At 46.9% G+C, this 16,640-nt stretch overlaps 1 protein-coding gene across 2 annotated transcripts in view; it reads left to right on the top strand.

Annotated features, from left to right (window-relative positions):
- FBXO21 (F-box protein 21) overlaps positions 1-16,640 on the top strand; it is a 48,812-nt gene that overhangs the window by 22,608 nt on the left and 9,564 nt on the right. The window contains exons 8-11 of one of the 2 annotated variants that reach the window (XM_055236052.2): positions 753-932; positions 2,227-2,359; positions 9,842-10,053; positions 11,985-12,142. In XM_055236052.2, coding sequence (XP_055092027.1) covers positions 753-932; positions 2,227-2,359; positions 9,842-10,053; positions 11,985-12,142 — 683 coding nt within the window. The remainder of the gene's footprint in view (positions 1-752; positions 933-2,226; positions 2,360-9,841; positions 10,054-11,984; positions 12,143-16,640) is intronic. The other variant, XM_055236053.2, reaches the window with a different exon arrangement.

The raw sequence follows: 16,640 nt of genomic DNA, 5'->3' as shown, positions 1-16,640 counted from the left end.
CCTTCTGGTGTGAGGTGCTGTAACTTTTTTTTTTTTTTTTTTTTTTTTTTTTTTTTTTTTTTTTTTTTTGAGACGGAGTCTTTCTTTGTCGCCCAGGCTGGAGTGCAGTGCAGTGCAGTAGTGTGATCTCGGCTCACTGCAAGCTCCGCCTCCTGGGTTCACACCAGTCTCCTGCCTCAGCCTCCCAAGTAGCTGGGACTACAGGTGCGTGCTACCACACCCGGCTAATTTTTTTGTATTTTTAGTAGAAACGGGGTTTCACCGTGTTAGCCAGGATGTTAGTCACAATCTCCTGATCTTGTGATCTGCCCACCTCAGCCTCCCAAAGTGCTGGGATTACAGGTGTGAGCCACCGTGCCCGGCTGAGGTGCTGTAACTTTCATCAAATCATCCAGGGCCCAGGATCCACAGACGGTTACCTGCTGCTAATCTATGGAATTAACAGACTGCCTCAGGCATTCCATGAATCTTTATCTTAGCTGAACTTGTATATACTCCTGGCAGTGAGTTTTAGTCTTCCTTAAGAACGCTATTAGATGACATACATTGGTGCTGTTTCTTAAATGTCAGTGTGCTGTGGTCTTAGCAGAGCTTGCACAAAGGGGTCAGATTTTAAACTTGGACAAGACCTTCATATTGTTAAGTAGAAATGTTATGGTCTCAACCTTCAGCCCATGATTTGAGCTACTTATTGTGGAGACTTAAAATAATGAGTTGTTCAGCTCTCATCTGATATTTGGCTCTTTGGATAGGGCAACCCTGGACATCTTTGACTACATCTACATAGATGCTTTTGGGAAAGGCAAGCAGCTGACAGTGAAAGAATGCGAGTACTTGATCGGCCAGCACGTGACTGCGGCACTGTATGGGGTGGTCAATGTCAAGAAGGTGTTACAGAGAATGGTGGGAAACCTGTTAAGCCTCGGGAAGCGGTAAGGTTTTCTTGGTTTTCTAGTACTTCTGCAGAGCACGTGCCTTTAGAGGCTTGAATTGTGTTTGAGATGTGCCAAGTGACTTTTCTTTGAGATCTTTGCAGTAGACACTGAGAAGTTCTCTTTGCGAGTACTGAAAGCATTCTTCAGTAACAAGAATATCTTAGACTGGGAAAGATTATTTTTCAAGGGCGAGATCTTCTCATATCCAAATGCTTTGCCGTCTTTTAATTTATACCTTCCTATCGTTAGATAAGAAAACAAAAATATGAAACTGTCTTGTTTCTAAGTCCAAGGAAATTTGTCCTACAGGGAAAGTAGAAAGTTGTAGACTGTATATTATAGTAATAGTTTTATGTCTAATGACAGAATTCTTTTTTTAATAGACTATTTTTTAGAGCAGTTTTCTGCTAACTGCAAAATTGAGCAGAAAGTACAGAGAGTTCCCATATCCTCCCTGCCCTACACATGCACAGCCTCCCTCACTGTCAACATCCGCACCAGAGCAGTGCATTTGTTGCAGCCAGTGAACCTGCACTGATGCATCATTATCACCGAGAGTCCAGTTTCCATGAGGGTTCACTCTTGGTGTCATATATTCTGTGTGCTTGCACAAACACATAATGACATGTGTCCCCCTTTATAGTATCACACAGAGTAGTTTCACTGGCCAAAAATATCCTCTGTGCTCCGCCTACTCAGAATTCTTTTTTTTTTTTTTTTGAAACAGAGTTTCGCTCTTGTTGCCCAGGCTGGAGTGCAATGGCGTGATCTCAGTTCACCACAACCTCTGTCTCCTGGATTCAAGCGATTCTCCTGCCTCAGCTTCCCGAGTAGCTGGGATTACAGGCATGCGCCACCACGCCCAGCTAATTTTTGTATTTTTAGTAAAGATGGGGTTTCTCCATGTTGGTCAGGCTGGTCTTGAACTCCCGACCTCAGGTGATCTGCCTGCCTTGGCCTCCCAAAGTGCTGGGATTACAGGTGTGAGCCACTGCGCCCGGCCTTCAGAATTCATTCTTAATTATGTACAGTGTTATTGCAGTGACTGCTTAGTAAAAATGCTTCTGATTTTAATTTGTACCCATCACCAAAGTAGGGCACAAGATTTATATTTATTGTGTATTTTTTTTTCTTAAGAGCATTGTATCTCTTTGTTGAGCAGAGAAGAAATACCAGAATCAGAAAACATTTGGGATTTGTGTCAATTATATTTAAAACCTGGGCCTCGAAAAAGAGAGTCTTTGCTGAAAAAACAAGCAGGATAAGACAAAGATTGTTTTTCCTCTGCTAGGGAAGGCATCGATCAGTCATACCAGCTCCTGAGAGACTCGCTGGATCTCTATCTGGCAATGTACCCGGACCAGGTGCAGCTTCTCCTCCTCCAAGCCAGGCTTTACTTCCACCTGGGAATCTGGCCAGAGAAGGTAATTATTTTACTTTGATGCTTTGCACTTGCCTTAGAAAGGGAAGTCCTAGATTGAAGGGTGCCCCTCACAAGCTTATCTTTGTGTTAACATGGGGAATAAAGATAAATTTATTCAGTCTCCCAATCATAACCCATTGCTAGATTTTCTTTACTTCTCTTATTCTAAGGAAAATTGGTTCTACTGCCAGGAATTGCCTGTTCTCTTTGTGGTCAGCTCCTTAAACCCTAGAACCACAAAGCCTCTGTCCCCGATACTCAACCACTGGGGCCCTCAGATCATTTTCCCCGAGTCACCCTCACTCAGCAAGGGAAAGCAAAGCTGTAAATGGTCAACCTCTAGCTGTACTGTTAGCAACTACATTGGCCATGAATAAGTACTCCTGTTTGCACAGGAAAATTGGATCTTAGATATGTTCAAGTCCAGCCACTGGACTAGAGAAGGACCCTTTGAAAACCATTGAATTTTGACACTTGCTTCACTTGAATTTTCTCAGTTTTTTAATGGCCCCCTTTGGGCAGCAGCATGTCTTTTCAGAAGGCTGCGGTGTTGACCTCCATGAGCTGTGTGGATGCAGCACGTGGAGAGGCCCGTTGTGTATAATGGTGCAGGAGCCAGCTGCACATTCCCACCGTGCCCTGGCTCTTCTCTGGAAATATGTGAATTGTCCTTTTTGTTTGTTTAGAGCAGAATTTAATTCTGAGGTCTCACAGGCCATCAACATAAACTCATCTCCCTGTGTCATTAGAGAGGGGTAAAATCTTCCTTGAAAAAGTAAATATTATAAGTGACTCTACATTGCTTAAATTTAAAGTCTCACTGATTCACAACTTCGGAGATCTAAAATAGTTCTAAGAAATGATGCATCAGTAGGAAAACCCCAAGGCTCCTGTTTTAAGAAAAGATGTCAGCCAGGCATGGTGGCTCATGCCTGTAATCCCAGTACTTTGGGAGGTTGAGGCAGGTGGATCACCTGAGGTCAGGAGTTCAAGACCAGCCTGACCAACATAGTGAAATCCCATCTCTACTAAAAGTACAAAAATTAGCTGGGCGTGGTGGTGGGCACCTGTAATCCCAGCTACTCAGGAGGCTGAGGCAAGAGAATTGCTCCAACCCAGGAGGCGGAGGTTACAGTGAGCCGATACCATGCCACTTCACTCCAGCCAGGGCAACAGAGCGAGACTCTGTCTCAAAAAAAAAGAAAAGAAAAGATGTCATCAGTAGCCCACATAGCAAATGCCCTCCCAGAATATCTGTGTAATGTGGTAGAGGAATTATTGGAAAAGAAAACTTTCCATCGAAGTTACCAACTAGTTGTCCAAGATGTAATCATTCATTTTCATTTATTTATGTATTTTAATTTTTTTTTTTTTTTTTTTTTTTTTTAATAGAGACTGAGTTTCACCATGTTGTCCAGGCTGGCCTTGAACTCCCGGGCTCAAGCCCATCTTGGCCTCCCAAAGCACTGGGATTACAGGTGTGTGCCACCACACCCTGCCTATTTATTTATTTATTTATTTATTTATTTGGGGGTTTGTTTGTTTGTTTTTTTGAGATGGAGTCTTGCTCCGTCGCCCAGGCTGGAGTGCAGCGGCACGATCTCAACTTACTGCAGCCTCTCTCTTCCAGGTTCAAGCAATTCCCCTGCCTCAGCCTACCGAGTAGCTGGGACTATAGGTACACCACCATGCCTGACTAATTTTTGTATTTGTTTTAGTAGAGACGGGGTTTCACCATGTTGGCCAGGCTGTTCTCGAACTCCTGACCTCAAGCAATCCGCGTTCCTCGGCCTCCCAAAGTGCTGGGATTGCAGGCCTGAGACACCGCACCCACCCCCTGCCTATTTATTTTTGATACCAGGATATATATACACTTTTTACTTTAGACTTGTTAAGGAGTTTTTATGAGATGCAGAGCAAAGCAAGTTTCTTTTTTTCTTTTTCTTTTTTCTTTTTTTTCAAGACAGAGTCTCACTCTCTTGCCCAGGCTGGAGTGCAGTGGCGCAATCTTGACTCACTGTAACCTCTGCCTCCCAGGTTCAAGTGATCCTCCTGCCTCAGCCTCCCGAGTGGCTGGGATTACCGACATGTGCCACCATGTCTGGCTAATTTTTATATTTTTAGTAGAAACGGGGTTTCATCCTGTTGGCCAGGCTGGTCTTGAACTCCTGACCTCAAGTGATCCACCTGCCTTGGCCTCCCAAAGTGCTGGGATTACAGGTGTGAGCCACTGTGCCTGGCCTGCAAGTTTCTTTAAATGTAAATTTGATAGTTAAATTTTGAGTCATTGTAGAAGTGATGCTATTAACATCCCCTTTTAGGGGGAAATCTGCAGAAGCTGAGGTGTTGTTACCTTCCACACTGGACTCATTTTAGTACTTGGGCTTTACAGACTTACTGGGGACTAACTTTGGTGTCCTCCCTAGTTCCAAAATCGCCACACGCAGAGCATTTTCCCTCATGACATTTGCTGCTGGGGTCCATCTCCTGGGTGACCCCTCATTCAGAGATTAGGGGAGAAAAGTGGCTCATTGCCAGCGCACGCATGACTGCCTACCCTTAATAAATGCATAATCCAGCTAGGGCCCCTGAGACAGCCACGGAAAACTGTGGGACTCCCAGTGCAGAAGAAGCCAGGGGGTGCTGAAGAAATCGGACAAGGTTCCTCTCCAGAGGAAGGGTTTGAGGTGTGACCTTGAGAAATGAAAAACAACTTCAGAGGGCAGAAAAGTACATGACTCCAGTCAGTGGGAACAGCCTGCACATGGTCCAGGGGTGGGAGGGTGTGGCGCCTGCAGATGTCAGCCTAGCACGGATTTATATGCTGATGAGTGTGCAGTGTGAGGTGTATTTTTACATATGTGTGTATAAAATTGTTACAGAGTGTGAGACCAGTTTGTGGAAGGCTGTGACTTCATCAAGTGAAAGGGAGACATTCCTGAGCTGGGAAGGCCTGAAGGTTGCCTTGTTGTTAATTGAATTAAATCAGGAAGAGCTAAGAAACATCAGCTCCCTTGCTCACTGTCACAGTAATCCAGGGTTGTGATGACTGTGATGGACATAGAGAGGGCGGGATGGTGAGATTTTAAGTCAGGAGTACTGACTGAACGCCTCCTTCCATCTTCTCAGCAGCCCTATAGGGTAGATATTATTTTTCTTTTTGCCATGTTGGAAATAATGAAACCGAGGCAGTGAGAAGTTAAATAACTTAGCCAGGTCTCCTGCACATGCCGTGACGGCACCAGGAGTTCAGTGCAGGCAAGGTGATGCCCGAGCCCACCCCACGCGGCATCCCGTGGTACAGTGGGCCAAGGCCAGAGCGCTTCTGAAGAAGCCAGCACACAGGCACCTCCTCCTTCCTGCTGCCAGACCTTCGTCCTCATCATGATCCATAGTTCTCCTTTCCCTCTTTCTCTTCCTTTCAGTGGAAAAGGTATCCCTCCAATTTCCCAAGGCAAACTCCCTGTCCGCCCTGCAGGAATTTCCCTGGGTTGCCACCTTTCCTCCTCCCCAAGAGCTGAAGCTCTTAGTCTGCCTCCCACTCACTCCCCAGAACATCAGGACCCGTTCCCATGCCTCCTCCATAGGCACTGTTCTTGCCAAGGAAGCCAGTGACCCTCTTTGGCTGAAACCATTCTCCTCGTTGATAAATGCAGTAGATACTTTTTCTTTCTGTATCTTGCCCCGTCACTGCGGGCTACTCCTTTCTGGGAACACTAAGTTACTTTCGCTCTGTGGTCTCTGGTTCTCAGCCTCTTGCTGGTTCATCCCTTCAAGGCTGAAGGATGGTTTCTAGACGTCTTCTACCCTGCACCTGTGCCCTAGGACAGTTCTCTTCTTGTGTCAGTTTCTGCCTGTCTGCTGTGGCTGCTGGAGCACTGGACCCCTGCCTGGACCCTGGGCTCCAGACCAGCATATCCACACAACTGCTACACCCCTGCACGTGACTCTGTCTCCCAGACGAGTGAAAGTCAACCCGCTGAGACCAGCACTTCTGCAGCCCGAAGCAGTGCCCTGGCCTCCTGCTTGTCCTCCCTCTCTCGACTCTGAGCCCCTGTGAACCCGCTCTGTATGAGGGCCAGAGGAATCTTAACAAAATATCAGTTAGGTCCCTTCACTGCTTAAACCCCTCAGGGTGGCTCTCCTGTTGCCTTGAAGACCAGACTTGCTCTCCTCCGTGTGGCTTTTAGGTTCTCAGCGGTCTGGCCCTGCTTGCCTGATGCTCCTCGCCTCCCGTGGAGTTCCTTGGTCCTCTGCTGCACCCACCACTTTGTCTGTGTCCCTGCGCTGTCTTGCTTCAGTCTTTTGCATGTGCTGCGTCTCTGCCCAGGGCCTCTGCTCATCCTCAACTCCATTTGCTGGCTCACTTCTGCCCAGCTGTCAGCTTAGACTTCTGCCTCCTCTGAAACCCCTTCCAGGCCTGGTTCCTGTGTGCGGCCAGGTCATGTTTTCCCGTCGTTCCTGTGCTTGCCCTTCCTAGAGCTTCGTCCAGTCTGTGGTAGCTGCTGCTCCGTCATCCGTCTCCATTAGAACATGTTCTTTAAGGACCAGGACCAGGTCTTGTTCCTAACTGTCACCTTTCCCATGTTCTCAACACAATTCCTGGCCCATGATAGGAGCTCAAAAAATTGTTTAAATGAATAATTAAGAAATGACTGCCAGGTGCAGTGGCTCACGCCTGTAATCCCAGCACTTGGGGTGGCAAAGGCAGGTGGATCACTTGAGGCCAGGAGTTTGAGACCAACCTGAGCAACATGACAAAACCCGGTCTCTACCAAAATAAAATACAAAAAGTAACCGCACACGTGCCTGTAGTCCCAGCTACTTGGGAGGCTGAGGTGGGAGGATCTCCTGAGCCTGGGAGGTCAAGGCCAAGGCTGCAATGAGCCATGATCACATCACTGCACTCCAGCCTGGGTGACAGGGTGAGACCTTGTCTCAAAAAAAATGTGGCAGAACTTCATTAGATATGAATAAAGAAGACTCAAAGAGGATGTCCAGATTTTTCAACACGGGGCAGTTTATGCCACTCTGAAAGTAGGTATTTGGAGAGCAGGCCTGTTTTGGTAGTAGGAGAGTGTTTTGTGTGGGGTATGATGCATTCGTCCTGACCTGAAGCCATCGAGTGCAGATGCCCAGTAGCCTTTAGCAGGAGCTCCCAGCATCAGCATCTGGTAACTGAAGCCCCAGAAGTAGCGGATCCCATAGACAGTGGATCTCAAGAAAGCAGAGCCAAGAACTTCCGAGAGAACCTTAGAGGGAACCTGGAATTCAGGGACAGAGCAGGGCCAGCAAACTACAGCTTGTGGGCCAGATTCACAAAGCCTGTTTTTGTGAATAAGTTGTGTTTGTTTACTTATTATCTGTAGCTTTTTTCAAGCTACAGTGGCAGAGTTGAGTAATTAAATCAGGGACTGTGTGGCCCCCAAAGCCTAGTGTCTCTTCTCTAGCCCTTTACAGAAAAAGTTTACCAACCCCTAGGCTAGAGGGAGAAGAGCAGTATAGGGAAATGCATCATGGGTAATAGACCCCAATCCAGGATCTCCGCCCCAGAAATGGTGATCTTGCGGCATTCTAGGCCTAGAATATTTGGTGGGGACGGCATGGTGCCTGGGTCAACACTGTCTGCAAATACACCAGGACATGAGGCACAATGTCTTCGTTTCTGCCCTCTCCCTTCGCTCTCAGCCACACATCCAGCGAAGGTGGGGGTAATTATCCTTGACCTTATCTAGACTTCCTCTGTTCTGTGACAATGCCAAGTTCTGACCGTTTTACTTATCTGGTGGGGAGGTGGCTGCTAGGAGAGAAGGGGAGCTGTGTGTGTGTGTGGAGGGGCAGAAAAAGCGGCTTGTTGGTACTCTTTCAGGCCACAAGGACAGCCATTATGCAGGCACTGTCAGTAGGCGCTTCCTGTTTACGTAAAGGGTAAATCTGAGAGTGTCCCAGAATTAAAAGCACCCGGCTGGAGTTAGAGGCACAGGGGGATTGGCTGTCTGTTGATTCTTGTCAAAACTGGGTTTGGGGTACTTGAGATTATACTGTTTTGTCCATTTTTATGTGTTTGGAACTTTTTGTAGTAGTTAATTTAAAATGCTCCTACTCTTGCTAGGGTATGACACTGGTTGAGACCAAGAGTTGATCTTCACACCCAGAGCCACAGCCTCACTCCACCTCTCCACAACCCTGTGACCCCAGGCAAGTCACTTCACTAAGCCTGAGTCCTGTTTGGGAAGTGATTAAAAGCTTTTTTTTTTTTTTTTTCCACCTAATCCTCCCAATTTGAAGATCAAGAAATTACTGACCTTCAAATGGGAAGGATTAAGTGAAACAAAAAACCTGATGGACTTGGCACAGTGACCAGCAGAGAATAGTGTTCAGTAAATGTTGAGGTCCAGCACGTCTCAGTCTGAAAGGGAAGATAATAACATGGTGCATAAAACTGGAGTTTTCACAATACTTTGACAGGCTCACACTGCATCAGCAAATAGGACAGTGATTACTCATGATTTGATAAGCTAAGAAAGGAATTCAGAGGTAAAAACACCAGCTAGTCTGACAGATCTGGGCCTAGAGTCCAGGTTGCTATAATGTGCTAAGCAGGCTGTAATCCAGGACTCACTCAACTGGAAGGAGAACCTTGTCAGAAATTCTATGCTAAGGGCTGTAAACATAATGGGTGCGAAATAATTGTATGTCTGTGTCTTTTTAAACGTGGAGTTTTTTCCACAGAGGCACTGTGTGCAGTAGAGGCGGTAATAGTGGAGTCAGACAGACCTGCTACTCTGTGCTACTAGTTTAACCTCTGCATAGATGTAGTTTCTCCTGCTGCCTGCTGGATACCAAATACCATGATGAGTTAAGATCACTGAAGTGACCAGCAGGATTTTAGAACTCTGATATACGTGGCTCCCTCCTTCTAGTGTAGCTTCATAAACTCAACGAATGCATCCCTTTGGTGCCCACTCTGTGACCTTTTCCATCTTTTCCAGCACTGAGGCAGTTGTGTCAAACATCCTCTCGGTCTCGATTAAAGCAATTTAGCACTTTTTTTCCCTCTGAATTCATGAGTGGCAAGTGAAAATCGTTCCTGTGTATTGAAAAAATGTGGATTCTCACATTTCCCATGCCGACCAAGCATGCTAGGTGCTGTTAGAGCCCACCTCACCCAGAGTGCCCTAGGTGGCGGGCCCTCGCCTGCGTCCCCAGCACTTATCCCAGGACACTGGTTTCCAAAGAACTCCTCAGGTTGACAGTGGTTGAATTGGGGTGTCCTGGGCCAGCTGCCAGTGTTACAGTAGAGCCCAACCCTGGGCATCTGCAGTGCCGATTTGGTGGCGGTCTGTCAGAGAATGGCCCAGAGACCTGGACCAGGGCGATCAGGGCATAGCCACCCCTTATGGTCCTTTGTTAGGTTACGTAGGTAGGTCTAAATCCCTCGCCGCAAAAAAGAAAAGGCCTAGCTGAAAATATTATCTTTTAGTCTTTCTGTCTTGTTTTGAAGGTGCTTGACATCCTCCAGCACATCCAAACCCTAGACCCGGGGCAGCACGGGGCGGTGGGCTACCTGGTGCAGCACACTCTAGAGCACATTGAGCGCAAAAAGGAGGAGGTGGGCGTAGAGGTGAAGCTGCGCTCCGATGAGAAGCACAGAGATGTCTGCTACTCCATCGGGCTCATTATGAAGCATAAGAGGTGAGTGCCCAGGATCGTCTGTCCTGCAGTGTCCGTTCCAGAGGGGCTGTGGAGACACACATGCACCTGGTGAGCCCCCAGGACACAGTGGAGGAGGAGCTGACTGGATCACTTATCCCCCGAGTGCGCACCGCGGGGAAGACAGAAAGCTGAACCTCTTTTTTTTTCTTTTTGAACCGTGTCTTTGACCTTTGTGTTTTTTAAGCAGCAACTTACTTTCCTGAGAGATCTTCTAGTGTTTTTAGTGGCCTTTAGATGTTTGACCCTTCTCTGTGTGGGAACATGGAAGTAACTTTGTAAGCCAAAAGTTTTTTCTCTCATTTCCTCATTGTTCTTATATCTTGTCACTTAATCTCGGTCTCTTCAAATCTGGTAGGCACTTGGTCTATTTACCAGGCAAAATTAAACTGTATCCAAAATGATTGGAGCAGTTTACATCCCACCAGCAGGCTAGGAGCCTGGAGTTCCTATTCTCACCTGGTGCTATTGCCAGACCTTTAAAAGTGTACTTATGTGAGAAAGGGCAAATAGTGCTTCACTGTGGTTTTAATTTCTGTTTCCTGGGTTACTAAACACGTTGAGGTTCTTTTCATATATTTACTGGCTATCCAAGTTCCAAGTTTCCTTTTATTAAGCACCTCTTCAAACATTTCGTTTTTCTTTTCTTTTTTTTCTTTTTTTTTTTTTTCCTTTGGAGACAGAGTCTGGGTCTGTTGCCTAGGCTGGAGTGCAGTGGTGCAGTCTCAGCTCATCTGCAACCTCTGCCTCCCAGTTCAAGCGATTCTCATGCCTCAGCCTCCCAAGTAGCTGGGATACAGGTGCACACCACCACGCCTGGCTAATTTTTTGTGTTTTAGTAAAGACAGGGTTTCACCATGTTGGCCAGGCTCGTCACTAACTCCTGACCTGAAGTGATCTGCCGTCTCGGCCTCCCAAAGTGCTAGGATTACAGGCATGAGTCACCGCACCTGGCCCATTTCGTGTTTTTTTTTTCTATTGAGTTATTAGTCCTCCCTAATATGATATGTAGTTGTTCTTCTGTGTATCAGTCTCTACATGACGATAAGTTGCAAATATCTTTTCCCAGTTTTTGGCTGGTGGTTTTCATTCTTTATTGCATTTTATTTTAACTTTTAAATGGAAATTTGCAAAGGTTTATAAGAGAGAAAGGACTACAAGGAACCAGGTGGTATTCCTGTCATCCAGCCTCAACAGCTGCCGTGCGGGGTGAATCTTACTCTCCCCTGCACCGTCCAGACCTTCCTCCCTGGGTTAATTGACGCAAGTGCCAGATGCCATTTCACCTGTAGCGATTTCAGTATGTACCTCTAAAAGGCAGGGGCGCTCTCTCCTTCTCTGTCTTTTCGTATTTAACATCTTGTTATCACATCTAGAAAACCCCAGTTCCTTAACTTCATGCAGTATCTAGTGAGAGTTCCTATTTCCCCAGTTGTCTCATATTTTTAAATGTTTGGATCAGGATTTGTTAGTCTCTTGGTTTTAGTGATGTCAAATTGGTTAGTCTTTTCCTTTACGGGCTGTATTTTTAGTGCGTTGTTTTAACAAACCTTCCCTATCTTGAGTCATGAAGATACTTTCTATTTTAGAAGTTCTGCATTTAAACATCTGAGTCTTGGTTGTACTGAGAATTGAATTTGGTGTGGTGTTGTCAGGCCAGGTCCCCATACCTTTTTCTTTTGGGTAACCAGTTGTCATCTAATCACTTTTTGTTGAAAAGTTTATTCTTTTCCAGATAAAGTGCTATGTTGATAATAAGAGGTGTTTATAAAAGGGGTTAGGGGTGTCCTGAAAAATGATTCACCGTGGAGTAAAGCAGGTAACTGAGGATGTGAGCTGAGAAGCCACGCGGTTGTCTGGAGGTTGTTGCGGCCAGGTCTGCAGGGACTGACTGCGCCTCCTGTGTTAACTAGGTATGGCTATAACTGTGTGATCTACGGCTGGGACCCCACCTGCATGATGGGACACGAGTGGATCCGGAACATGAACGTCCACAGCCTGCCGCACGGCCACCACCAGCCTTTCTATAACGTGCTGGTGGAGGACGGCTCCTGTCGATACGCAGCCCAAGGTAAGCGGAGGGTTCTGCTTGTGCCAGCAGCCCCCCAGGCGTGTTTTCAGCACACGTTTGAGCCCTCGGGTAGGTAATGTGGGCGTGGGCCATCGGTGCCTTCAGAGGCGGCCGACACCCCATGGCCAGCCTCCTTCAGGCCCACAGTCAGCTCAACGTGGCTGGGTCTGCACAGGTGTAGCCCTGGCGAGGGGTCAGTAGTCACACCCGCCCTCCGCCAGGGCCTCCGCTCCCACAGCCCGGACATCTGATTGGCCACTGTCTATGCCAGTCAAATTCCTGTAAGTCTTGCCTCCTGGACCCTGCTCTCGGCTCCTCCCAGACTAGAAGAGAACCCGGTGAACACTTGGGGGCCCGCTAGTGCCCCCTTGCCTCCCGAGGCTATGGCTGCCGGCTGATGCCGGAGACGCCTTCGTGTGGCCACCTGTGGGAACTGCAGCCCGCAGGGCCGGCCCTGGGAGCACCTGAGAGCCCACAAGTGTGCAGTAAGGTTGGGTAGGCGTCCGGGCCACTGCCGCCCCGGCAGTTGCCAGCCCAGGGCAAGGCTGAGGTGGAGACTGACGGAGCCTGTGAAAGCCGGTAAGAGACAAGAATGGCCTTCAGTGTGAGTCTTCCTTCTCTTTGTTCCTGTTGAATTTCACCTCCACTTAATAGGATGAATTCAGTGTGTGTCTGTCAAAGCATTCACATTGATTAATTAATAATTCACATTTATTAATAAAAATGAACGTGAATGCTAATGTAGTGCCATTCTGTGACGGGCATCATTCTAATGTATATTAACTCCGTTTGAGAAACATCATCACCATCATTTTCTAGATGAGGAAACTGAGGCACAGGGAAGCCATTGAGATTTTAACTTAGAGAACACGATTTGAAGCCAGGCAACTTGACAGAACCTCCTCTTCATCCATCATGCTGTACCTGCTCATGTCTGAGGTTTGACCTAACTCAATATTATGTTCTGATAAATCCAATAATCAAAATATGGGATGTATAAAAATCTCAGAACTTTCTGAAAGGCTGGAAATTGCCAGGTGAGGTGGCTCACACCTATAATCCCAGCACTTTGAGAGGGTGAGGCAGGAGGATTGCTTGAGCTCAGGAGTTGGAGACCAGCCTGGGCAACACAGCAAGACCTCATCTCTGCAATTTAAAAATTAGCCAGGCAGAGTCGTGTGCACCTGTGTTCCCAGCTACAACACAGCAAGACCCCATCTCTACAAAAAAAATTTAAAAATTAACCAGGCAGAGTAGTGTACACCTGTGGTCCCAGCTATTCAGGAGGCTGGGTTGGGAGGATCGCTTGAGCCTGGGAAGTGAAATCTGCAGTGTGCTCTGATTGTGTTGCTGCACTCCAGTCTGGGTGACAGAGTGAGACCTCATCTCCAAATAAAAGGCTGGAAAATAATGATTTTTGTCAGTTAATCAGAAACTGAAAGGATCCTCTGGAACAGCAGCATCAAGATAAATGTTTGTTGAAACTGCAGGTCACTTGCCCTGTCTCAGTGTGATGGGGACGGTGTAAGGGGTTTATGTGCTCCCTGTGGCAGACGGAGGCACCAACGGTAATGTTATGTAACTTTTGAAGCTGTGTCGAATATAAACAATCTCTAAAAATCAACACATGATTTGGACATGATTGACTGATTCACTGGGCCACTGGTACCAGCATGAGTCACCTGGTAAGTGCTTGATACCCTACAACATTGTGGCATTCACAAGAATAAATGAGCATTTTCTTTTCAACAACACGGTGGGCCAGTGTCTATGGCTTTACCACATGGCATCATTATTCAGTGTTTAGGGTTGGTCTTAGTATTTAGTTTTAGGGGTTGTGATTTGTTCACTTCAGAAGTTGATCTCTAATCATATCTAGGTAAACATGCAATGTAAGGTTTAGTCATAAAATTGTCATTACCGAAAAAATTAATATCTGCTTGTTGGTTTTACCATCTCTTAAATTGAGATGGAACTAAATGATGGGTAATGTTAGCAAATTGGCTTCTTGAATTTAAAATGTAGAACTTCAAAGCTGTTCCTACACTATGATAGTTCCCGTCTTCTGCCAGCGGTTCCATCAGCACTCCGTCAGCAAGCATTTCCTGAGGGACTCTGAGTCCTGGGCTGAGGGGCAGATCTGCCCCAACATGCCTGATACGTGGCTGTCTTCAGGGTCCTCCCTCTCCAGGGGACTCTCCTCTAGGCCTTCATCTCCTTCCCCCTTGGGGTGTCTGCAGATGTGCTGATGACTCCCAGAGTCGTGTTTCTCTCCTGAGCTCTTCTCTGGGCTCTATGCCCAACTCTGTAACAGCCCCCGGGCATGTGTGCTTGGAGGGCTCTCAGGGGTCTTCTCTCCAACGTTCTTACCCCCGACTCACTGAACCCATTGTTTTAACTTGATTATCTCTGTAACGAAAGAAAATGTGCCCCTATACCCCCCTTGCTCCTGCCTGCCCCATCTCACTAGTGACACCACGTGGGGGCCGTGTCTTGCTCTTCTCCCCTCGCCCTCGCCCTCGCCATACACCCACTGCTATCTCATGTGTCTCCCATTTCCATTCTGGTGGTCTCTGCTTGCCTACTTCCTAACTGGCACCTGCCTCCAGCTCTGTCCCCAACCAGGCATTTTCCTTAGCAACAGCCAGAGGATCTTCCTAGCGTGTCCCTGGACCAGACCACTTGCTGCTTGAATTGACTGACCATCAGGAGTTTCTCATCGGCAGGCAGTCCAGAATGCTTTACCAGGCCCTAGGGATCTGGCCTTCCCCTTACAGCCCCAGCACGGTTCCCACGCCTGGCATACTCCAGCCCACTTCCGTTCGTCTTCCTTGAAGTCATCATTCTTGCACACACGTGGAACAGTTAAAAGAATACATCAAATACCCCCATTTACTCTCCGGTCGATTCAACAGTGAATGATTCCCATATTTGCTTTATCTATAGAGATTTTACCGTTTTCCTGCACCATTTGAAAGAATATTGCAGACATGACCTAAATACTGAATTATGTCTAAGTATAAGGAGATTCCTCTGCATAACCGCAATTACATTATCACACCTAATAACAATTATTTTATAGTATCTAATAGTTTTCAAATTTCTCAATTGTCACAAAATAACTTTGTGCCTATTTTTTGCTGGTTTTTAAAAATCAGGATCCAACCAGAATTCATTCACTGCATTTGGTTGTTTTTTTTTCTCTTTAGTCTCTCTTATTAAAGACAGTTTCTCATTCTTCATCTTTTTCCCCCCTTTTTCATATGGCTTTGACTTTTTGAAGAATCCAGACTGGTTGTCTTGTAAATTTTGTTTGTTTGTTTGTTTGTTTGTTTTGTTTTTTGAGACAGGGTGCTCTGTCACCCAGGCTGGAGTGCAGTGGTGCAAACATGAGTCACTGCAGCCTCAACCTCCTGGGCTCAAGTGATCCTCCTATCTCAGCCTCCCAAGTAGCTGGGACTATAGGCATGCGCCACCACACCTGGCTGTTTTTTGTGTTTGTGTAGAAACGGGGTTTCACCATGTAGCCCAGGCTGGTCTCGAACTCCTGGACTCAAGCATTCTGCCCGCTTCAGCCTCTCAAAGTGTTGAGGTCACAGGTGTGAGCCACTGTGCCTGGCCATTGTCTTGTAAATTGTATAACATTTTGGATTTGCCTCATTGGTTCCTTAACTGTATGATGTCTGCCAGCTGGGAGTGAAGTCTGAGTCCTGATTAGACCGGGATAAGAATTCTTGGGGAGGATACTTCACATCCCTCGCTGTGTGCTTCCCATTGGGTCTCATCAGGGGCCCCCTGTGAGTGATACTGAGTTTGGTCACTTGGCTAAGATAGTGACTCACTATTTCAATTAAGAAATCCACGTGGTCACTCTGTAGCATCCTGTGAAGATCCTGTTCCCGGGCCAGGCGTGGTGGCTCACGCCTGTAATCCCAGCACTTTGGGAGGCCGAGGCGGGTGGATCACGAGGTCAGGAGATCAAGACCATCCTGGCTAGCACGGTGAAACCCCGTCTCTACTAAAAATACAAAAAATTAGCCGGGCGCGGTGGCGGGTGCCTGTAGTCCCAGCTACTCAGGAGGCTGAGGCAGGAGAATGGCGTGAACCCGGGAGGCGGAGCTTGCAGTGAGCCGAGATCACACCACTGCATTCCCGCCTGGGCGACAGAGCGAGACTCCGTCTCAATAAAAAAAAATAAAAATAAAAATAAAAAGATCCTGTTCCCCAGTGACCTTGAACATCGTGGTTTTAGCACTTTTTGAATATCTTTGCCTAAATCTTTATATGAGAATTGCCAAGTGGTGATTTTTCCACCACTGTTATTCTCTCTACTTCAATGAACAAGAGCTGCCTTCTTCCTCCCTGCCTCTCCCTTCCCCCTCCCTATCTCTCCTCCCCTGCCCTTGTCTCTGCCATGGATTCCTGGATTTTTATTCATTCAATGTGTTATAATCACATGGGACAATTTTATGCTCACATTTGCCCATTTTTAGCCAGT

The sequence above is a fragment of the Symphalangus syndactylus genome, chromosome 13 (assembly GCF_028878055.3).
Source record: "Symphalangus syndactylus isolate Jambi chromosome 13, NHGRI_mSymSyn1-v2.1_pri, whole genome shotgun sequence".
Taxonomy (NCBI): Eukaryota; Metazoa; Chordata; class Mammalia; order Primates; family Hylobatidae; genus Symphalangus; species Symphalangus syndactylus.
This window is presented reverse-complemented; position numbering and strand designations above follow the sequence as displayed.